At 36.3% G+C, this 24,675-nt stretch overlaps 2 protein-coding genes across 2 annotated transcripts; one reads left to right on the top strand and one right to left on the bottom strand.

Moving 5' to 3' along the window:
- The first annotated feature begins 4,569 nt into the window (after positions 1 to 4,569).
- Positions 4,570 to 5,209, top strand: LOC133683481 (arabinogalactan protein 13). The gene has a single exon (XM_062106776.1). The coding sequence runs from the start codon at positions 4,718 to 4,720 to the stop codon at positions 4,895 to 4,897; it is 180 nt and encodes a 59-aa protein (XP_061962760.1). The 5' UTR covers positions 4,570 to 4,717; the 3' UTR covers positions 4,898 to 5,209.
- Positions 5,210 to 8,375: 3,166 nt separating this feature from the next.
- Positions 8,376 to 24,473, bottom strand: LOC133699068 (mediator of RNA polymerase II transcription subunit 13-like). Its single transcript, XM_062122237.1, has 23 exons — positions 24,268 to 24,473; positions 23,932 to 23,973; positions 22,469 to 22,542; positions 22,204 to 22,343; positions 21,963 to 22,049; positions 21,654 to 21,741; positions 21,497 to 21,577; positions 21,149 to 21,226; positions 20,971 to 21,050; positions 19,986 to 20,064; positions 19,561 to 19,890; positions 19,321 to 19,380; positions 17,941 to 18,181; positions 16,203 to 16,454; positions 14,430 to 15,788; positions 14,049 to 14,313; positions 13,828 to 13,960; positions 13,222 to 13,309; positions 13,002 to 13,080; positions 12,238 to 12,533; positions 10,688 to 11,753; positions 9,877 to 10,248; positions 8,376 to 9,293 (listed from the first exon to the last, which is right to left on the bottom strand). Exons 2-23 carry the CDS (start codon positions 23,953 to 23,955, stop codon positions 8,689 to 8,691), a joined length of 5,877 nt encoding a protein of 1,958 aa, XP_061978221.1. The 5' UTR covers positions 23,956 to 23,973; positions 24,268 to 24,473; the 3' UTR covers positions 8,376 to 8,688.
- Positions 24,474 to 24,675: the final 202 nt, after the last annotated feature.

Genomic DNA, 24,675 nt, shown 5'->3' with positions numbered 1-24,675 from the left:
CAATAACCAAAAGAGAAATTCATAAAATTAAGAGATAAATGTAAATCAAGATATTCAACCATATAAAATAGGACACTCACTTGATTGTATTTACTGAACTTGTTTATTAAAATCAATAAAAGATAAATCCATAACTTAAAAAACTTATGACTTAAAAGATAAAACACAAATTAAACTGACTAAATAAACTCAAGTAAAAAAACAATATTATGCAAGGCCAAACATATTAGCAATATTATTTAAAAATGAATATTTTTTTATTTCTAAAAATAAACTTCATTTGTATAAAACCCAAAAAAATAATCTAAATGAATTAGCATAACATCTTGAAAAATCAAACACAAACAAAACAACTCTAAAAACATTTATATTAAAAAATGACATGCAAACCCTGTGACTTGGATTATGAGATCGAGACAAATTCATAGAAAAAAAATTAAACATAATTACAAAACGAATATTAAAAAAAAACAAATGCAGAGCGATAAAATCGTATGAAGTTGAATCTCTAACAAATCAAATGTCAAAAGATCAAATAAAAAAAATCAATTACACAAAAAGATCTAAAAAATAAAAGTGAAAAAAAAACATTAATTAGAGGGCAAATAAAAATTTTATTTGACATGCGCTCCGTAGCGGATCGTAATTTTTCTTTCTTAAAAAAAAACTTGAATATAGACTATTTTGATATGTTTTTTTTTACATAATATAAATTATAAGTGTAAATCAAAAGGTTTATCCAAACATTTAATAATCATCTATTAATATTAAAAGAAAGAGCAAGGACGCCACCAACGTGCTGGCGCGTGAAAAACATGCACTAACAACTTTTCAGAATTTAATATTAAAAATAAATATTAAATCTGAAAATAATAAATAAATCAATGCAAAAATACCAAAATACCTATATTCAATCTTTTAATGACCATTAAATTAATATAAAAAGATCAAAATACCCTCGTAACCTTCCAACTTTTCCATCAAGCTATAACAATCTACAGTAAACTGCATCTATTGTTATAATGATTTCACCACGCGTTTGAGAGTTTTGTTTAAATTTCCTACTGCCCGGCTGATTGAAGTGAAATATTGTCATTGAAGGTTGTGGGGAGAAAGTGCATGAACAGCAGATGAGCACTCATCATCATTCACTTCATTTTATTCCTCACAATGGTTACTTGAAAGCTCAGACTGTAACTTATTCTATATATATATATATATATATATATATATATATATATATATTGATTCTTAGAGTTTGATCAGAAGCTCTCTTTTCGTTCGGGAGAAGTTAATTAAAGTGGGCTGTTCAGAAGTCTTCGACTAATAATTATTGTTTGCGCAATTAGATCACTTTCCTTCTTTCAAAGGAGCCCATCGAGTCTAATATTGGGTGACCTGCCTTGCTCTAACAACCACCACCTTAATTTCAAGACACAGATGATGCCCATTCTTTACATTACCGTAGTAGAGAAAGAAAATTAGAAAGTGAAGTGTGATTCATGCATAGGGTTTTAACTTGTGATGAAATTCACGGGTTTAAATCCTCTATATATTTCAAGCATAATTATAAAGCTCCTCAAACCGAGTTTTATTTTGTTTTAATCGGATCGACCGAGCTAACTTTTATTGTTAGGTTACACTGGAATACCAAACAGGTATTGATGGTGGGAATTACCAGAACCCTTCCTATCTACGATGAAGGAAAAGGAAAAGGAAAAGGAAAAGGAAAAGGAAAAGGTCTTTTGGCATTGCTTCTCATTGATTTAAAAGCAGAAAAGGGTCTCACCATCGTAACGTTACTCTTGCTCCAGTGCGCACTACTTTGATTGGTTTCTTGAGTCTTTTAAAATTTGAAAACGAACAGGTTGGTTTGGAAAGCAATACACCGAGAGGTTATGTGACCACCCACGCCTAGCTTCGATGATGTCGACGATGAATCATGAGCTCCATGCTGGAATTGACAATCACACACTGTCGACATTAATCCACTTGACTGGTTCTTTGTTGCTTTCTCTTTAGGGTGGCCAGCCAGCCAGCCAGCCAGCCACCTATTTGTTGATTCCGAGGTTGGGGCTAACAGCTTGTAGTATATTAATAGCATCCATGATTCCATCTCCTTCGAATTTAGGTCGCATCAACGAGCCCAAGCTTGGAAAGAAATTCATTAACACCCAATTAATTAAGCTTTATTAATTTCGAGTCGATCTCTAAGATGGTTATAAAAACTATATATAGTTATAACTACAAAGCATGCCATTGATCTCTTGCATTGCAGGACCAAACGTAACCTAAAGTACTACAGCCATACATCTAGCTAGAGAATTATTGTTCTCAAGTTTGAACCTGTAACATCATGGTTGCAACCAAAGATCCTTGAAGACTAGAGGTTTTGTATGGCCAGGCGAGCGATGCAAACTACGTTTTACATTTAGAAACATCTTTTTTTGTGCTTTTTTATTTCGAACGCAGTTTGCACCGTGTAGTCAACCTCGCTTTACAGCTTGATGTTCCATACTCCTCACGTTATTATTTCCAGTTGTTTGAATTTTATCATACAAATCGACCTGTTCCGGGCGATTAAAGGTAACAAAACACGAAGAAGGAGCTGTCAAGATGTGTAATAAGGAGGCATTGATCTTGACAAAGTACCTGCAAGTTAGGCAAGAAGTTGGTGCATATTTGAAGCATTCCCTCGTTTTTTCTCAACCTCATATATATAAATTGATGTACACATATCATAACAGTTAAGATATCCTTTTCTATTTGGAATTTAAGCAGAAACTTCTTTAGTGTTTGGCTTTTTCCAAAGTTGAATCTGACACATGAATTTCCTCAATTCCACTCATTTGAACAAGAACAACTTGCTATCATCATTCCTGGTGGGCATGGCACGGGATAATGAAAATGAAATCAACTCAAACTAATTACATTCATTGTTCTTTTGAAAAAAAAAAGATAGAAAATATAGCAGTCTTGTTAAGCCTTTATTAGCCCACGGGTAAATCTGATGGCCTGTTAATCCAAGATCTAGATAGATTTTAAAATTAAACTAGAATTAACTTGGTTAAATTTAAATTTAATAGACTTGCACCTCGATATATATTGTTTTGGATTCATCAATTAACCTAAGTTAACCCTTTTAACGTATAATACATGTCCTAGACGGAGTCGTGATTAATAATTTTGAAAACAAAAATTATATACTTTTCATTCAATATCTTTTATTTCCCTTCATATATATTTGTCGTAATTAAGTATTGTTGTTGTTGTTATACTGTCTATTGGGCTCTCAATTGCATATAATTTCCAATAGCTTCCAAAATGGTCCTAATGTATGAGGACAAATTATTTATTTTTTGATAAAAAAAATGTTAGGAAATTATGTTTTTTAGTTTTTATTTTAAATAGTTCATTCTTAACATGCAAAGCGGGATCATAATATATTTTATTTTTTCATGAAAATAGATTTTTTTGGAATAATAAATCAGTTTCAATTGTAATACGTATAAATAAAAATGGTAATATATACAAAGACGCAAAGAGAAGGGATATTTCACCCAACAACTTAGAATTTGAACTAATTTTTCTAGACAATTGGTGCTTAAACTTGAAACTTAATTATTGTATTTGTCAAAACTTGACAACCTAGACATGTTCATAACAATGTTTGTTTTTGCGGTGGTAGCATGTTTTAAAAAAATATTATTTTTTTAATTTTAAATTAAATTTTTAAATTTTTTTGAATTATTTTGATATGCTGATACTAAAAATAATAAAAAATATATATATTATTTTGATGCATTTTCAAGAAAAAAACACATTGAAAAGTAATTACTGCTACAATGCCAAACATTAACTTTGTACATTTGATATTGTGGTGGAGTATGCTTTTTTAAAAATATTTTTTTAATAGAAAATATATTAAAATAATATTTTTAGATTTTTTTATTTTTGACATCAACATATCAAAATTATCATAAAATACTAAAAAAAACATTAATTTGATTTTTTTTTCAAGCCAAATAAGCCAAATACACCCTGAAATAGTTTCAAGTGCAAAAACAACTATGATAATTTTTTTAAAAAAACAATACTCTTCAATTAAATATAAACTAATTAATTATTTGGGTTGTATCTTTTGTAAATTTATCTTAATTTTACCCTCTTCTTTTCATTTTTTCCCCTTTCTAGGAATCAAATACTTCCAATCAATGCTCTATTGTATAGCAATTTTCTTAACCTTTCCCCCATCTATAACTAAAAAAACAATGATTTAAGACCATGCAATGATTAAAACCATTCTAGCAAGCACATGACATGCTTCCAAACAACCAATGTACATACATTTCCACAAAGTAGTTGAAATAATTCACAACCCAACAAAAAAATTCTAGTTTTAAAATCCTTAAAATAGTGTAAAGAAAAAAAAGGGGAAAATTCTAATGGTAGGTAGAGGAAAGATGGTGGAGCCACAAAAGACCATTGGACAGCAGTATGGCAACCCTGTCTTCGCCACCCTGTTCTCACTCACCTTCCTCTTTACCCCTTTATATATACCCACCATCCACATTCCTACAATTCATTGTCTCCATTGTTTTTGTGCTTGCTTTGCTTGTTGCCTTGCCTCTCTACAATTTCTCTCTAAAGAAAACCCTTTTCAAAGAGGGATTTGTAGAGCCTTTCTTCTTTCTTTCTATATCTGTTGATCAAGAAAATGGAGGCAATGAAAATGAAGATCTTTGTTGTGTTGATGGTGGTCTTGATGGCCTTCTCAACCATGCAAAAGGCTGCAGCTGCCGATGCACCAGCACCAAGCCCAACATCTGATGCCACTATCTTTGTTCCCACGTTCTTGGCATCTCTTGTTGCTCTTGCTTTCGGGTTGCTCTTTTGAGCCAACTTATTAGGTGTTATAGCATGGTTTCTCTCATTTCTTTCCCTTCCCATTTTTCTTTCTTTCTCCCCTTAGGATCACTTTTCCATAGTCTTTTGTAATGTTGGATCTTTCATGCTTACAATATGGGAGTGACACAAGAAAGAAGGAGAGGAAATGGGTTGGGATTTCTCCCTTTCTTTTTTGTATTTATTTTATGTATTGATGTACTTGGGGTGTGATCGATATCTTTTGATGGCACTTGTGTTGTATTTTCTTGTATAATTCCTTTTCATTTATTCATGTATCTTACTCTGGCTTGAGCTTCTCTCACTTGTATTTGTGATTTTCTCTAGTAATAAATCCTTTCTCACCTTTTTTTTTTATAAAAAAAGTCTTGCTCTTTGTTTATGAATTTGATGTTTTTTTTTTATGAGAATAATCGATGTCCTTAACCATTTGATCACCTCATAACAAATTCTCTCGTTGAGGTTTAGAAGGGTCACTGAGAATAGATTCTTGTTAAACAAGTGAAGGACCAGGTTGAAAGCTTTTGCTGGAAGGATGGTAATGAGCTGTAGTTTGGCAGATTCCATCGGAGTTTATGTGGTGATTGGTGAAGGTGATGATTGTATACAGTAGTTGATGGGGCCTCCAATTATGATTGTGTTAGGCACAATGGCCAGGCCATTGAATTTGAAGGCATGGCATTGGCCTACCATGTGAAGGTAAAAAAGTGGTTACTATTTCCTGACATGTGAAGAAATATGGTCCAGAATCAAATGGCCTGGCAATGAAATGGAAGCCTAGAAGTTTTAGGAATTGTATTGCTACACGAATCTGGTAAAAGCATTTCCATGAAAAAACCAATGCTAATGAAGCACCGACCCATTGAAATGAAGCATGAGGCTTCCAAAATCAAATCAAACTTCCCCTTTTTTTAATGGGAAAACCAAACCCTAATCTCAAGCATTAGTGATGCTCTGATTCTATGGGCCAAATGTATCTCAAAACTTGGCCGGCACACCCCCATTCGGAATGCTGAACGGCTTGAAAAATAGTGCCTACTGCCCTGATGTGCCATAGCCACACAAGATGATATTTTTCCATTTGATAGTGACACCTGATTCTTCCTTTGTTCTCTTGAACTAATACCACCGCTAAAGTGATGGTCACCAAACTTTAAGGATGCCCTACAATGACATGCCATCAAAATCCTGCTTCGTGTTAAAAGAAACCTAGTACTAATTTTACTAACAAGGGCAGGCCATGGTCGTTGATGGAAGAACTGTGGTTAATGGAAAGAGCACTCAAATTCTGTCACAAAAAGGTTCCATTGTCATTAAACTTTGCCATCCTAGTGTTCCCCTTCGATTTCACCTCTAATTTTTATTATTTTTTTTAAACAAAATCACTCTTTGGGCCATCCAATCCCTAAACCACACCAACAATGTAATGAATTGTTAGACTTTGGACATTTTATGAATCAATATTATTAGAATTATGGGTGAGCAGCCAGGGTAGGAGTTAAGACCAGTTGATGATGTGAACATGTTAACAAATGGCACATGCTTGTTGGGACATAGAATGTAAGATTGCAGCCCCTTGTACAGCAGTTTTTGTTTAAAAGGAATCCATTTTATATTAAGCTTTCTTGGCCTAACTAGTGGCCTTAATCATAGAGAATTATGCTTGCTAATACATTGTTTAGTAAGGTGGCATCCAAGCACCTGCAGCCCAATTAAACACAAGGATAACCAAATTAGCACTGTCATTAAACTCGGCTCGGCCCGGCAGGTCGATCACGAACCCGGTCGACCCGGTGGCTGGACCGGTCTGAATTTAGTAAAAAACCGGCTGTGGCAACAGCCCGGCCAAATTCGGGCAACCCGGGACTCGGGCTACCCGGGTGAACCCGGACAAGACCTGATTTTTTTTTTCAAATGTGAAATTTGAAACCCATTGGTATATATACTCTATGTTCCCAAGAAAAAAGTCATGTTTTTTCAATGTGGGATAAAAAACCTTTTGGTTTAAATACTTCAACTTAAAAAGATAATATAGTATCTTTTCAATGTGGGATTTGAAGCCCTTTCATATATATACTCTATGTTCCCATGAAAAAAGTTATGTTTTTTCGATGTGGGATTTGAAACCCATTAATATATATACTCTATGTTCCCAAGAAAAAAATCATGTTTTTTCGATGTGGGATAAAAAAATCTTTTGGTTTAAATACTTCAACTTAAAATGATAATATAGTATCTTTTCAACGTGGGATTTAAAGCCCTTTCATATATATATATACTCCATGTTCCCATGAAAAAAGTTATGTTTTTTTAATGTGGGATTTGAAACCTATTAGTATATGTACTCTATGTTTTCAAGGAAGAAGTTATGTTTTTTCAATGTAGGATAAAAAAAACTTTTTAAAATATTCTTTTAAACTTCATAATATGTATAATCTATATTTATATGGATTTTTTATATTAAATATTAAAATTTTAATTTTTTTTAATTTTTCTGGGTTAATCCGGGTTGACCCGAATTGATCCGGGTTGACCCATAAAACTCGGGATCCGATCCCTTAACCGGATCAACCCTGAACCGCGTTTAATAACTATCCAAATTAGAACTCAAAAAAAGAAGAAGAAGTAGTTTGATAGCTACGGAGATTTGTCATTAATTTTGATTAACTCACTGATCATCTATTAATTAATGAGAAGATGAGAATAGAAAGCTTGCAAAGGTGACATGTGGAATCTCACATCATATGTGCTATGCACACGAGGCCTGTGAAAGTGACCAAATGCAGTGGTCACCAGGCAGAAGTGGTGGGTTGGGGTCAGCTTTGTCTGGACGCTAAGACTTTGCATAAAAAAACATGGGTTTCTAGCATTTAGTGCCATCCATGTCCTTTCTTTTCTTACTTTTTGGCTTGTTGAGAATCCATTTGGTTTAATCATCAGGTATTTTCACGCCAGTTTTCAGGCATTGAAATAAAATCCTGATCTGGTCAGGTTTTCTTCCATATCTGCACTAAAAATTTGTGTTTCGTTGTTTTTTATTGGATTCAAACCAAGATAGCAGACAGACCTCCAAGGATAAAGAGTTCACCAACGCTGATCGTAGCTGCTCATGCCATCGTGTTCCTCTTTATTTTATTTTCTTGTGTTCTGGGATAGAAAAAACAAGATAGTTGTAACATTCTATACATGTCTCATTTGCATTTCTTGTTTTGAAAAGATAAGAATTTACTTCAAAGTTATCCTATAAATATTTATTTTTGTGTCTCTGTCTTTCTATACATTCTTTATCCATCTTATTTATTCTTATACACTAACCAAACACAACTTGATAACTTGACAACCTTTCACTCTCTGTATTCTTGAATCTGCTCCAATAACCAATCAACTATAATGAAATTTTTTTCAGAAAGTGCTATACGTGCACATGCACATAAACGAAGAAAAACTTCCATCTCAGAGGCAAAAATCGATAAAGAAATTTGAAATGTGAGATAAATAAAAAGGGCATCTATTACAAGGGTGGTGGTTATGTTTCACATCAACAAAATCTACAAACATGTTGTGCCTAGAGAAACAATGAACTGCCTATTCATTTACATTTTTGGCACCTGCTGTCAAAACCTATATCTGTTAGATCTAACTATTTCTTCCCAAACATTTCATTTCTTTCTAGGACTTCAAAAAGGAGGGCTATGCATCAGCAGGCTACAGTTACATTTACACGTTACAGTTTATTGTACATAGGAGCAACAACGCAGGGGGCAGGTCATTGTTGCTTGTGTCTTATACCTGTGACCGACCAGGCTGTGAAGAGAGCTCTTTATCAGCAAAATGAAGCAGTCTTCTGAGTCTTAAAACCATGTCACAATGAAATGGAAGTGCGGTTCGTCGCTCCAAATATGCTGGGCTCACAGTCATCCATGATAGGGCTTGAAGTTCTGCTGCGACACTCTCAAGAATTACCTGGGTCCTGATTTCAAAATCTTTACCATCTACACCTAAAGTCCGTCCCCCTTGCTTCATAATCCTTCGAAACATTTTATCTTGGGTCATATTATTGCCTCCATAATAATCAATGAGACTCACAGAAAGAACAGAAGGCCATTCTTCTCTTGAATTGCTCTTATAATCTCTCCTCACGGAAGGTACAGCCTTTGAAACCACGAAACCAGTGGAGAGCGGAATTGCAGATCCCTTACTATGAAGGAGATGTGCAAGTGGTGGGGATTCAGCAGTGAGGCATGTGGGGTGCTGCAGGGGTGTTGACGGAAGGAAGCGCATGCTGGGTGATGGAATTAAAATGTAAGATGCTGATGTTGAACCGAGAGACTTTACAGGAGTGATACCTTCCAGATACATTGACGTCCCAACACCACTGCCACTTCCTCCTACACAACTTTTGCTATTAGAACTCAAGGCAATAAAGTTATGAACTCCAACCCTAATTAGTGGAGGAAACGATGTTCCAAGAAATCTCAACATAAACCTGATTACATGGATATGATCTTATGTGCCAAAATATTTCCAACTCCTCTAAACAGGCCACACCAAAACTATTTCACATGTTCCTAAAGGTTACAAAGTATGCTTGCTTGTGTTAATTGTACATGCATGTCCAGGAAAGGAAAACCATGCCCAATGAGTGAGCAAAGTGGCAACATAACGTGTGCTTTTAATATGTTTATTGTTGTGTATCTTCATCATCACACCAACATAACAATATTGTCTGAAGTCATTTGAAAGATTTCCCAAAAGGATACCAAGTCTATGCCAAGGTTACAGTCCATCTACATCCAAGAAAATGAGACTGGTGGTAAAACGTAGCTACTGTGGCATCACCACAGAAAACCAGGTGCAGCGAACAATAGATGAAGAATGTGACCTTTCTTTAACAAGAGTATCAAATGTTTTTAATATGAATGCACTGAGGGGAAATAAAGAATGAGAGTGGAGGAGAGAACATCAACTTACCAGGAGATGGTGTATCAGCCTGAAGCAATAGATGTAAAGAATGGTCAATTGAAATTGTGACAAAACTGATGCTCTGCATCCACTGAAGCATCCCCCTTGAGTTGTCAACTGCTGCGTGCCCACCCATAAGCTGTTTTCTTGAAGAAGTTTGCCCCAAACCACCCTTCATATAGCCAGATGCTTTTGAGTGAGGGCTATACAACGGACTAGGTGAGGAAGGCAAGGTTCTTTCTTGAATTAAACCCATCTCCTGTTGCTGCAAGGAAGCCCCATTAGCGCTTCCAGCCATCCCATCAGGCATGGATCGCCGTAGTTGCAGTGGCCATTTCTTCACCTCAGAACCCCCAACTGAATAAATGGCTTTCTGCCACTCTGTTTAATCACACAGTAGAAGAGAAATAACAAAGTTAATGCCAAAAGAATAGAACAAAAATAGAGGTCAAAAGTCATAATCACAACACCAAAAATCCTTCAATCCACAGGCTAAATGGGTAATAGTTGCAGGCAACTGATAAATTACTGGCAACTTAGCAAAAGGTTCCAAACACACTAAACCATATAAAGGCACCCCAAGACTGCAGCAAAACTTCCGTTACTGGTAATTGGTAAGAGAATCACAATGGAAGACATCTTCTTTTATTTAAACTGAATTCATAAACCATTTACTTGTTGCACATAAACAATAAAATAGTTGTGAAGCAGCCAATCTAAATAATGACAGCAGACAGGAAAACCTTAGACATGACAAGGCAATTGATTGTAACATCAAACAGAGAACAATGGAGGACTTTCATGAAAGAAACTTGTATACCTATGTACTCAAGCTCAAAGAAGTTTCCAATTCGAGTAATCACAAAATCTCTAGGCTTTACACCACCAGTGTCAGGAGAGGAGCAAGCCTGAAGTATCTGACATCCTTGCTGCAAAACTTGTACAAAAAGGCATTGCAAACCTTTTGTATCCTGGCGACTACTAATTCCACCAAAAGGGAATATATGGCTGTCAAGCAATTCTCCTCTTGCATCTGTCCAGATGCAAACAAGCCAACGCCAGTCCTCTGTCCATCCATAGCAGCAATGCAGGCTTGGAAGAGTCTTTTGATAACTAGATCCATAGCCATCGGGCTCAGATCCATCATGTTGTGAGCTAGATCCAGAATCCACACTCCCTGCTGAGCTTGCACTTTGCATGAAGCTTCCACCAGTATCATCAGATTGCAGTTTTGAAGATTCAGAGACCATATTACCAATAATTGTAGGTGCAACTGCGTGGTCCAGAGATCCGGGCTCTGAAAGAATAAAAAGTGGTTCAAACATGTAGCGGATCTCATCTTGAAGAGAAAAATCTCCATTTCGGTTTGGATCACAGGTCGAGCCTCCAGCCCTTGCTGTTTGCCAGGAGTTATCCCAAGTGCCAGATCTCAATCTAGAATCAATGTCGGTCTCTCTTGGTAACGAATTCCACATTGCTGGAACAGAACTCATTTGTGTTAAATGAGATCTACTTGATGTTGATGGCTGAACATCATTTGAAGAGCCTTTTGAAATTCGCCGGGCCTTATTGTATACAGTGAAAGCAGTCTCCTTAAGAATGATGAGCTCATTAAGAGCTGGACTAGTGACCCTAAAAATGGCATCAACTGTCACAATTTGCAATACCAATTTAGGAATGCTAAACCCAGAAAGTACTAGAACATTTGATGCTGACGCTTCATCCACAGCTGCCAAGCTGCTTAATGCTTTGCCAACCTGAGCCAGCAACATAGACCTCCTCTCTCTATTTGCTGGGGGAATGATTGACCCAATAGAAACAGAGGATTCAATGACAGTTTGTAGAACTGCAGCAGGTTCAGGAAAGGGGCACACTACATAGATAACCTAGATACCAAGAATCATCACAGATGTATTCAGTTACACAACAATAAACTAATACAACGTTATATGCTTGACACAAGATGCAGGCATGCAAACTTTGGTCGCTAAAAAAAATATATCATTGCCTGCTCAAGAAACAAGAGCACAGCATAAACACTACACAGCATGGATTGAGTTCAACAGATTCTGGAATTCAAAACTAGCAGATAGCAACAACAAACTCATCCAGATTACCCGCAAGCACATAAAGAAAATGATTTTAAGAAGTAATTCCCAAATATAACAGAGTTCACAAGTAAAATCAAAATCAAAAGATACTGATATCATCCATTAAACATGGAGAACATGTCATTAATAGTGGTGGATAAAAGTGAAAGAAAAAAACGCCACAATACTAATGCCATTTTGGGATACAAGAAGCAAACCAGTTGGAGAAAAAAACTCAAACTACGTTCTTCATTTAAGGAAAATAGAACTCGCTACTTACCATACAAGGGCTGCTATTGCCTTCTTTTGGGTTTGTTGATAAGGATGGACCAATTTTCAAAGCCTTGACAGCCTTCGAAAGAGACTTAAGATAGCTTGCCAGGTCCCAACCATTGGAGAGCGAGAGAAAATAATCGCTTATCGATCCCACAAGGGAAGCATTACTGCTTTCTATCTTCATTGACTGAGGGCAATCAAGTAGTACAAAACCAGAAGACAAAGATTTCCCTGCATCCATCTCCATTTGGTTTCCCAAACTCTGAGGTGAATGAGTTCCCAGTTTGCACGTTTCATAGACTGAAAGATGAAAAAGCATTCATAAGACTGAACCAATTTACATAATGACATGGAGCCATAGAACTCAAATAGATTACTCAAACAGCACATGCATGCGAAAAACACATGATTGCACACACATTGATTAGCCTAGGAAAATTTCATGAAGAATGCGCTTTACAAATTAAAAATAGAAACATGAGTGAAATGAATAAGTCAATAGCAGAGGCTTTTTCCCCTCAGGGCTAGGAATTCTTAAACAAAAGAAAAATCACTTCCCTAAAAGACTGGGATCACAGAATTTTATCCAGCACAATACTCATCTGGTTGTTAGCAAATCTTGAACAAAACCTAGAAATTACTTTTTTCCTCCAAGAGAAAAGTATGTAGGATCCTTTCCCTAAAATTGGAATGGTTGGGTAAATTTTTTGAACATGACCACAGTTTTATAGACACATTACCAGGGCAAGAATATAAAATCACACTCACCAGTTCCAAGTTGTTGGAAAAAATCTGCAGCTGCAGAAGTAAGGGGATCAATGTCTGGACATACAACACAATAAGTTATCTGCAAAAGTTAACGAACAATAAAGCTTCAGTATCATAAAAAATGGACACAACAAAAAATCTCATCAAGAAACAAACAAAACAGGGATGCAAAACAGACAGCAAGAGTATCCAAAGAAGGCACTGGTTTCCAGGATCTTACTGGTTTTGGTGAAGCATATGGTTCCAAAGGAGCCTTTTCCCAGAGTTGTAAAGAGCTTGCCGATGTCTTAAGCCAATCGTCCTGGTACCTATTTCATAAACAATTCATTTGCACATTTCATACACAATGATACCAAATAATAAAGGTAACGGAAAAACTGAAATTATAGAGTTATCAAATAATGGGGGTAAGGCTTGGTCTACTTGAGTTATCTACACAAAAAGAGCAAGTAACATTATGTCTGGAAGTCTCTGAAGTTATAAATAGCAATGAGATCTGCAGGATATCCTCTTAAAAACTCTGTATAAAGTGTTACAAACATTGCAACAAATTCTCTGATTTGTTTGATACACAGATCCATAGACCAACCAGCCAGAGAAAAACAACATGCAATTTGATGAACTCAAAAAGTTTTGAGATCCACATATTCTTTCCTAGATCTGATTTTTGAATAAAGTGCATTCTCTAGATGTCTTGTGCATTTTCTTAGCAATCAGCTTTGCATTCACCACAAAAGAGAAAATGCAATGCTCATCTACATACGTTAAATTTCTTTCTTAATTTATCAACTGTTGACATGAAAACAAAACCAATTATGATACATACCCAACAAGAATTGCAGGCAAAGGAAGAACAAAAGCCGTTGGCTTTATCCTGGGAAGTAGCTCTGGCTCTATTTCTTGATTTGATTTCCTTTGGGATGTCTCATCCACTTTAGCTCCATCTGGTGTGCTGGATGCTGCAGCAATTGAGAAACTGTAAAGTAACCGTAAATTCAAGAACCCAACATGCACCTGGATGTGCATGTGAACACAGCATTACCATACCTTTGAGGGAAGATGATCCAGCAGCTGAAGAGAGGGCTGGGCTCATTGGTTCTCCAACAGACAGTGTCACAGTACTTGAATCTTTGCATTCGCTTAAAGTGGACTCCCCAGAGGATCCATCGCATGTGGTTGCTCCATCACCTGACTGAATGTGGCCTTTGCACCAATCAGTGACACATAAAGGACCTTCCAAATTCCCAAAAGCAGATTTTAAGGCTATTTTGATTTCAGACTGCAGCAAGGTGGTCACTGCAGAAGAATGAATCTGAGGAAGAGGAAGAGGTTCCCATCACAATACAGTAAAGATGCATAGATGCAGAATTATGTTAAGTTTGAATATTATCCCACAATAAATCGTACTCATGAAAAACAAATGCTTACATCAGCAGAAAGTGGGTCTACTAGTTCCACGCCAGCAATGTCCAGAAAATGACAAGAAGCCAAAGTCCCTCCACAACCTGCATGGATCATGGAAGGCCCGCAAGAAAATCCACGCCTCCAATGTTCTTGTAATGCAAGCCAACCATAAGGACCATCACCACAATCAGCATCCAGAGCCACATCAACAAATGAAGTAGCTTGTTGGACAAGCAATGCCATGCCATCCAAAAGCTCCTGCAGTGGCTGCTGCCTTTGCCTATATGAGAGCACTCCTTCCTCGCTGAATGAATGGTGTGGCAAGGACACACTAACTTCAATATTCGATGAACTAGTATGTTTTGTTAATTTAGGAACTCCAACAGAGCGCCAAACACCTACAGGTGAATGAAGATGCCCATCTAGTACTCCACCATCCAGATCCCCAGCTATTCTAACTGGTATAGATTCTTTTTTCTTCACTTCATGCCTGCCAGATATGTTGTCTGTCATGGTACTTGCATCACCATGCACCTGATTCAAACCAGTGCTTCCACTTAACCTATGCAAATTTACAGATGTAGGGTTACCAGGAGACAACAGTGTGTGTCGCATTCTACACATGGAAGCTTGAAACATAATGCATTCTACTTCAGTTGCCAGAACAGTCTTCATAGAAAATAAGAAACTTTCTGCTCCTAGTGTGCCATCATTCATTTTCCTCTGGGCAGATTTGACAGTATTTGATGAATTAGAATTCAATAATGGAGATGGCATCATCGCCTCACTTGTAGGACGGCTTTCATTAGATGTTAATGTTCTTCTATCAAGTGGTACTTTCCCACCTTCCACAAGAGTGTAATATTTCTTTGTGTCATTCCTTCCAGGACCTGTTTTCAGATTCACCTGTATGCCAGTTTTCTCATTTGATCCTTCAAAGCAAGGAGAAGATGGCGGTGTTGCACCATATGCATAATTATTTGAACTCGAATTTGAGCTCTCCACTTGGCGAGATTTTGGACAATATGGACTCCTGAAAATCGACGAGGAGAATTCGCTTGTAGGGGTTTCAACTGCCCCATATTCTGGGGCAAAGGTCATCAAAGCTTCGGCTTTGATTAAATGATCAAACTCGCCTGAAGAAGATGATGGAGTGCAGTTCACTGGAATTAATGCCAGAGTACCATGTGTGTCTTCTTGGCTTTTGCTGGCACTTTCATCTATGACTACTGCAGGAGACGGATTAAAACTTTCAAATGATGGAAAAGCTACTGGCGGAAGCATCTGATCCACAACATCCATTACCCCAATAGGACTGTTAGCAACTTCACCACAATCAGGACCAGAAAACATAAGAGCCTGTGACTCTGCTGTTCCAGGAGGCTTCACAAAACAAAGGGAAAAACTTAAAACTTAATTTTGTTTAATTATAAAAAGACTATAAAGCAATTATAGACCTTCCAAGCTCCTAAGGGGAAACAATTGTTAAGAAACATCAACAAAACATCTAGATTCTAGTGCTATTCCGCAATTGATGAGAGTTTCTACATCAGGGTCTATCAGATGAAAGAGATGTCTTCCAGGTTCATAAAGAAAAAATAATAATAATAATAATTATCGAGTGTCAAATTTTCCCATGTCACAGAATGTTTTCCCATTGACAAATATGCAAATCTTATACATTCCTTTTCATCAAATAAACAATCAAAATCTGCATGCACTAGCACAAGCATGCATACAAATGAGTATCTCCCATATCGTGCACTGTGTTACGCTTGCAGTTGTATAGGAGATTACCTCTCCAAAAGGCAGATCATCATTCTCAAAGAAGTCCCCAAAATCACCAAATTCAGAGAGAAGAGCTTGGATATCCATGCCCGCACCTCTGTCATCGTCCCAATCCCAACGAGATCCAATCTGCTCATTTGCAATTCCTGTGATAGCTGAATCATTAACTTCTACTGAACCAAAATCTTGCATGTGAACATTTTTAACCATGCCCGCTTGACCAAATGGCTCAGTCATCCCTGTTCTAGGACGCTTAGAACCCTGCATAAGAAATACCAGCAAAGTCATCAGTCTGAATCCCACAAAATGCCTAAAATGAACATATACAAAGACAGGTTCAAGCGCTGTTCCCATTCATCATCCATAAAGACAATTTTCCAGTATCCCTTAATAAATGACAACCCATTTGAACTAAGTCCAGAAAATCATGAAAAAGAAACTCATCCTACATAATAAAAATTGTAAAGCAACAGCATCAAAGGCTCATACCTAGATCATATTGATGGGGCATCTATGAATGAAATGAACATAATCACCAAGAACTTCCGGTGAGGAGTCATTAAGTGCAGTTATAGTCAACAAAAAGAAGCTGGCTTCTTTACCTTTACATTCCTTCTTTGCAGGATAAAACTCAGTCAAGAACGTATATTGTACAAGAGGAGATCACATGAGAGTCAATTATAAGAGCAATCTAGCAAGCAGACCATGGAATTGCACTAAGAACCCTCGGTTCAGGTAATTTATAGTTTAGTTGTAGGGGGAAATGAGGCAACAATATCAAATGTTCACACCTAGATCATATTCAGGGGACCTTTAGGAATGGAAGTCTTTAATATTAATCAAAACAGTATAAATCATACAGAAATCCCTGCTAGAGGCCACAGGCAACATAACAGCAGTAACATGTCTAGTCTTCCCTAGTCTCTTATCACTTTGGAACTGGTTTGACATTGGGCAGACATGCATTTAGGCAGAATCATGGATTATTAGGATTGCTCAAGTACCATAAAGGTCCTAGACATCCCTTTTGGAAATCACAAAAGAAGAATAAGATCAAGAATCAAGGATTTTGCGATCAGAATGACTAGTAGTTTGCAATAAGTATAATTTTGCTGGATTGCTGTATATGTGCACGTGTGTACCAATACATTCCTGCTTACAGTATGCCTGCTGGACAGTTTCTAACATGAACTGACAATTAATCTACTTTGCTAAATTCAGCAATGTAAAGAATACACTGATCTATGTAGTGGCTCTTTCTCTACAATAAATGATTGCCATATAAGAGTTACTAAAAAGCATTATGTTGTAAGATATTAGGCCAACAAAGTCTAGTACTTGAGGCTTCTACAAGATTTCTATATTCTAAATTGTTTATTCTATCTAGTTTATGTAACAAGAAAGTCTCGATCCCAAACTACATAGGGTCACTTTAATGGATCTTCTAGCGACATTCCTCACGATCATATACCATTCCATCTAGTGTATGCACACTTATTTTAAAAATTCAAGCCACCAAGATAAACTCAAAAAAGGTAAAAGATGCTTGTCCCTTGGATAAACTCAAAAAAAAGGCAAAAGATGCTTGTCCCTTGTGAGCATGTCATTATATTTAGACTTTCGTAAACTTTAGTGTCTACAGCACCATCTCCATCTTCAGCTCAAACATTGGTATCCTTGTCTACAGATAATGAATAATTCAAGGATTGTAAGAGTCAAAACTATGAATGTGGATAAAATGGAGTACCAATTTGAGGCCATCATTTTCCATCTGATCATTGGAAGATAAACCAGATTGTCTGCATGACAATGAATCAGCATCAGCCTCAAGCTCACCAGTGGTCATCTTGTAATCACTGTCACTAGAGCCGCTGCTTATGGAGCTGATGCTGCTACTATTACTATTGCTACTGCTGTTATATCCGTGCTGCATACGTACTCCATTAGATTCAATCCAAGATCCTTCCAGAAAATCTGTATCACCACCACTGAAGAAAGAAGAAAAATGCAAGAGCCAAAATGAAGATTCAAGACCAACTCTCAACATTGATAGTTAATTATGACACTTAGCATGACCATTAAAAGATCTCATGCATACTCCCTCTGCCCCATAATTCCTGTGAGTTTTCTTTTCTTTTCCAAAACTATTTTATCAGTTATTGAAGCAGAGAAATTCAAAAGAAAGTACATGCAAAACTAAAAGAAAAAATGAGAAGACAATATAATTTTTTAAAGATTATTCACATTGATGACAAGAACTTAAGAATAATGGTGTGCTCAGTCCATAATATGAGATAGGCAGTATCTATCCAAGTCTTGCTTGTTCTACTAAACCATATTAAACCTAATCACCTTTTGCCAAAGGGAATTTGCTTCCATGGGAATTACCATAACCATTTCCCACCACTACAGTAAGTTTAGAACAATTTCTCATTCACATTTCCAACCTCAAACAACCTTCAAACAAGCAACATGAAATTTAGTTAATGACTGTTTTGTACATAATGGGATTTTCACTTCCCGTTACTGTTTTTCACTGTTATAACGGTGTTTTCTCAGATGACAACCAGAAATTACATACTGTTGGCGACTGCTAACAGTTTTAAAAAAAGTCTACCAACAGTTCAATTTCATTTTCCCCCCATCATTTTCACCTAGATCAAGCATTAAACTCCAAACATTTGCTTCAATATTCAAGATCCAACTATCTTTTTTTGAAGATTTGAGGTAAATACCTCAATAAAAGGAATGTTTTGTAGATGGATATTTTATGACATCAAGGCAAATAGCATTTTTTATGATATGTAAACAGTCAAAGTGTTGCTCGTGTTCATTAAGACACAATATTAAAATACTTGTGTTACTAAAAATTTGCTAAAAGTTGCTAATGATGCACAACGAAGGTGGCCAAGATAGTCATGGTGTCACTGGGACCGTGATTTGAAAGCATGGCAAACACAAGCTAAGGTGGCACATGCATGACTAAAAATACCTGAGTACATGGATAATTAGATAAAGCATGTGATGGACTAGATTTATAAGCTTACTAAAAAATTGAGATCTTTAACAGCATAATTTCTCAAGTAATATCAGCAATTTTCATTCGAAAAGCATGAGCATAACTAACCAATGCATAAAGAATGATGAACCAGGCAGTGATGGCCCTATCCAGTTTTGCAGCCAAAATCTGCAAGTACAAAACCGATGTTAGCTTAAGCCACATATAACAATATTTATGAACAAAGAGAAATAAGCTTATTGATCATCCCAACTCTGAAACTAGTGAATAAAAAAGTATACCCAGAACCTTGAAAAGTATAACCCTCCCTCCAAACCTAGAAAATAATTAGCACAGAATTCAATTTACCTTTTCAAAGAAGACCTAGCAAAAGATTTTTGTAAGACTGGAACAACAACTGCTTCAGCAGGATAAATAAATGCTTTCTCATGAGCTGATAAGTGATCTGGCGATACCTTCTGATCACCTCTCCTTGCTGCAATAGACTCTGCAATATAATTCTTGGATGAATTCTTAGTTGACTGTGAGTTTGTTTGCAATGCCTTGTCACTATCAGACCTTGGGCAGCCTAGTGTAATTTCAACATAGCAATTTTGCCCCCTCAGCTGACAGCCAGGTCCTTGAGAAACATGATATGGCAGGTCAATATATCCATTTAATGTCCTAAACTTGCCAGAGCTGTTGAGGAAAGCATAAGTTGGCAATGGAAAATATTAACCCGAACTCCAAAAGAAAAAGAACTGTGAACATACAGATTTCTACAAAAAAACTACCTCAAATACACTTGCTTGACAAGATCACTTGGACAACATCCTGTCAGCGAACCACGAATTCCATGAGGAGAAGCAATCACTACAAGATGAAAACATAAAACACAAATTAGAGATCCTGATACAGAAAATACACGCATAATTGTCATTGTCACATGACAAGCAATCCAGCTATTCATAAAGAAAGTGAAAAAACAGTCCATGGATCGACCTTGCCACCACCAATGGTAGGCGGTTTGTGGGATGTGGAACATTTTACAGGTTAAGCAAATGTAGAAATGCTGGATAAACAAATGCCCAGACAAATCAGAACCATATATTTGCAAATACATGTTGCTCTCTAGAATTCGAGAAAAGATATTGCCCAGTAATATGGCAAAGATATTTTTAGTTGACCATGTGGCGCAACCCCGAATACAAAGAACAAAGTTTGCTTGAATGCTGAAATGGGCATCCAATGTACCAATATGCTCATGCATCAACAAACTACCTTCTCTACACTCTACAATGAAAAGTGATATCAGCTTGAGTCAGAGTCAATTGCACCTTATTTTTATTTACATTTTCTTCCAGTGATAACCTTGTCTTATAACAATCATAAATAGTCATTCAAGTTCAAACTCAGACAAAACATTTTTTCTTTTATGTTTCTCAAAACACATCCACATGTTAAGACACTCTTTTTCATAGATGTCCAGATTCTGACACCATCCAGAAGCTATGATTCAAGATTGAAAAACACAACTAGATGGGGGTGTTTCTTATGTTATTATACTCATGTTAACTAGCAAAACCCTCGAGTGTATCCCTGAAACAAGGGTAAATTCAAAGAGACTACAACATAATGCGGAAAAAATGCAGCTTAAAGCTCAAATCCTAAACAATAGAGAGGGGGGGGGGGGTTTGTGAATTCGAGAAGTCCTAATATTCTTGTAAAATATGTGATGAGATCATTCCTAAGAAATCCCAACATATAACATTCACCAACCTGGAAGCCTATAACTGGAATTTGTAGAAGAATGTTTTAACACTCTTTCCACATCACCATTTGAAAGTGCTCGGATATGCCTGAAAACAAATAAAGACAGGTTATTTAAACACGTACATTAGGGAAAGTTATTGATGCAATAATCATAACTAGAAACAAACTATGAAATTTCACCAACTTTGCAGATATTATCACGTGCACAAAGATCGTCTCTTCAGAGGCAGAAAAGATGAACTCAACTGTGGGCTGTCCTTTACTGCAAAACACCCACCAAAAAAAAAACTACTGAATACAAGCAAATTATGTTATCAAAAAGAAACATAAGTTCGACTGTGTAACACAATATTACAGCTTTTTACTTGGTCAAGAACTGGATTGAAAATGAATGACTATTAGGAAACAGAAACATCAAGGACCAAAAGAATGCAGAAGCCATAAAATCATTGTTTGATATCATGATTTTGGTGATGAAAATTGTCAACATTATAATATCATTACAAGTAATCAAGAAATAATTATGTTCGACCTGGAAAGTCCTTCACTTTGAGATGGATGGTACTTTAAAAACACATCTCCAAACCGCATGTATGAATGCCTGGCCAATGCTCTGTAAATATCAATAATTTTAGTTAAAATAATTCAAAGAGAAAATATGATGAATGGGAAAAGTAGGATAAGTTTACCTCTCTATGTAATTCCTCAAAGATTGAGAAAGGGCTGCTGCAACCTCTTCAGAGTCCCCAGGAGCCACCCAAATTCCAGATGCAACAACTACAAAAGAAAGATACATAGGAATAAGACATAACAATTTAATTATACACCATTAGTGCAAATTCCATAAAAATGTTGCAAAAAGCAAACAACAAAGAGGGAGAAAGAACAATTGGGTAAAGAAGATAGCAGACATTCATAATCTACCAGAATCATAAAATATGAATTTCAGAAAAAAAAAATAGGAACAGCAGTAGCAGAGACTCAAAAACAAATTTTACCTCTTAATCTAGACACTGCAGCTTGAGCCTTATCAACAACAGATGAATAACGTCCAGGAAGAAAAAGCCAGAGCTTTATTTTCTCATCTGTTAAACAGTTATGCAGTCAACATGGTCAGAACTCGAACACAGCATATCCCATGCATGATCACACGATCAAATTCATTTATTTGTTCTTCTCCTTCCTACATGGGAGTAAGGACCACGTGGTTGGTAGATGACCACAGATTGTAATTCTTACCAGGATTATGTAGACCTTGTGATGGATCCCAAGGTCCAACAAAGGAATTGGTCCAAGTGCTTAGAAATCCCTCTTTCTGCAACTGCAAATGAGCCAAAATCACGAGACATGTAGCAACATCTTTCTGCTCTACCTTCACACTGTCCACCATAAAAAAAATCTATTGGTGATTTTTAAGCACATAACTGTGAGTACGATTCCCAATATTTTAGATGGCCTTGAGTTCAAATCACAGGCAATGATAAGGGATGCAAATGATTCTTGCCTCTTATCAGGTAAAGAGTTCAAATCAGATTCATTTGGGAGAAACTGGAACCATGATATATGATGAAGACCAGCCTGTAGAAATGGTTGATAAAGTTAAAAAAAAGAGAAATGGAGCAAAAGTATGATAGATATTAATAAAAGACTCAAAGATGACATGCATAAAAACTAAATATTCAGTTCAAGGTGTTATATTATGGAACTCAAATACTGTGGGAAACTTCATCAGGCATTCAGGCAGAATAAAAATCTTATATGAATAAGAACATTACATGTAAGAGAAAATGTGACCACAGCTAAAAAGAAAAGCAATAACAAAGATCGAAACCAATAAGAACAAAAAAGCCACTTTAAAATAGTTGTTAGCCAAACATGTGCCAAGATTTTCTGATATTTTACTACCATTTAGGGAAAATGAGCCTTCCATAAAAGAATCGACGCAAAGTTAAGAGCAGAAGGGAAAATGGAGAATCTATTCTCTTGCACTACTCTGTGGCATGAAGCTGTAGAATAGCTAGGTAGGGTATTTTTCATCTCCAAAAAGCATTAAGTTTGTCCCACTAACCGAGAAGAGTTGTTATTAATGCATGAAGAGGATTTTGAGAGAGTTGAGTGAAGTAAGATACTTTGGAATTGCTTGATAGGCGCAAAGGTTTAGCATATTTGAATGGAGTTTAATTTTGGATCTTTGAGTACCAGCGCTTGCTTATAGATAAAAAGGTTTGGTTGGCATCACTTTAACACTCCGCCTCGTGCATCATTACAGGAGTATCTTTAGTGGACATGCAATTCTTGTTTTACGTTGTTAAGTTTTTTAATCTCCAAAAGGATGCCTCATTTTCCACCTTGCATCGCATTTTTCTCTCTTGACAAAATCCCTCTTGATCACTAACCAGAAAAAAAATCACATCCCGAAGAACATAATTCTACCTTCCTAAACCGGTCGCTAAACCAGTAAAATTTAACATCCACCACAAAACCTAACACCCATTAACCAAACACCACCACGATCTTAATAGCCAACTCCATATTCAGCAATCCTTTCATGCAAAGCAGTTTCCTTTTAAACTAAGAGAATAATACACCACGACCGACACAAATCCGTACTAAATACAATGCCACATGACTTTTCAGTTAGTTCTGTCAGAAACTTTAAATCCTCAATCTGATCATACTATACGCTTAAAAAAAAACAACCTACAGCAAACAATCAAAGTCGAAAGTCCAATACATAAACTAACACACAAATCTTCAATAACATCAACCCCAGCATTTCCCTAAATAAACTTCAAATTCAATCACTCATCCTCGCATAAATTCCGAACAACCGCATCACCAACAATGTTTATACCACTATAATAACAAAGAATTCATTAGCTAACTACGACTAGACAATAAAGTATTCAATAATAAATAAATAAATAGTAACAGAACTGAAGTAAAAAAGAAGAGAAAAATACATACAATTTTGAATACATTAGTCCACATCTTTTCTCTTTCTTCAACCTGTTAAAGCTCCCAAAAAATAAAAATTAAAAAGCTTTACGCTACAAAGCACGCGCGCACGCGCATATATCTCCATGCAAGAATCAAAGAGCAACACTTAAGCAGTGAAGTGCTTGATATCGATAGCTATAACAATTCGCACAAATCGACGCCGTTTAGTGAAATTTGAAAAGGAAAAACCCTAATTGACAGATTCGGAAGAAAGAAACATAAGGGAGTTTGACTTGTCTACGTAAATCACCAAACAGAAAATAAAAAAGAGGAATGAGACATAGAGAGATTTGGTTGGCTTACCCTGTAAGGAAGAAGAAGAAGAAGAAGAAGAAGAAGAAGAGGAAGCTGAAGCTGACGAGATAATTAATTAATAATAATAATTCAGTAAATGAATAAAAATTGAAGCTTTTATGGAAGTTTTTGAAGAGGTTGGATTGCTTTCCAGGCCCAGCCAAAGCCAGCAAGCCAGGTGTGTACTCTCTGGGTGAAACCACTGTTGGGGACTCTCTCACGAGGAGATGCTGACTATTATGACGGTTTTCAGGGACTAAATACACACCAGTCCTACAATTATCATTAATGTCTCAATCGAGTTAACTTACTATCAATTCTTGCAATTTAGGCATTATCATTTATCAATGATTAAGTACTTCACCATTGCCTTGCCTGTTGCATCACGGTCCTTGCCCTTCCACTTTTATTTGTCGA

Source organism: Populus nigra, chromosome 1, assembly GCF_951802175.1.
Source record: "Populus nigra chromosome 1, ddPopNigr1.1, whole genome shotgun sequence".
Classification (NCBI taxonomy): Eukaryota; Viridiplantae; Streptophyta; class Magnoliopsida; order Malpighiales; family Salicaceae; genus Populus; species Populus nigra.
This window is presented reverse-complemented; position numbering and strand designations above follow the sequence as displayed.

Bases quoted from the DNA above. Each gene is read 5' to 3' on its own strand.
- LOC133683481 (XM_062106776.1), top strand. From the start codon at position 4,718: ATGGAGGCAATGAAAATGAAGATCTTTGTTGTGTTGATGGTGGTCTTG.
- LOC133699068 (XM_062122237.1), bottom strand. From the start codon at position 23,955: ATGTGGACTAATGTATTCAAAATT. The intron at 19,891-19,985 runs GTAGTTTTTTTG...TTTCCTCAACAG, and splicing joins GTCAAGCAAGTGTATTTGAG to CTCTGGCAAGTTTAGGACAT. The intron at 13,961-14,048 runs GTATGGTAATGC...CAATTGCTGCAG, and splicing joins TGGATCATCTTCCCTCAAAG to CATCCAGCACACCAGATGGA.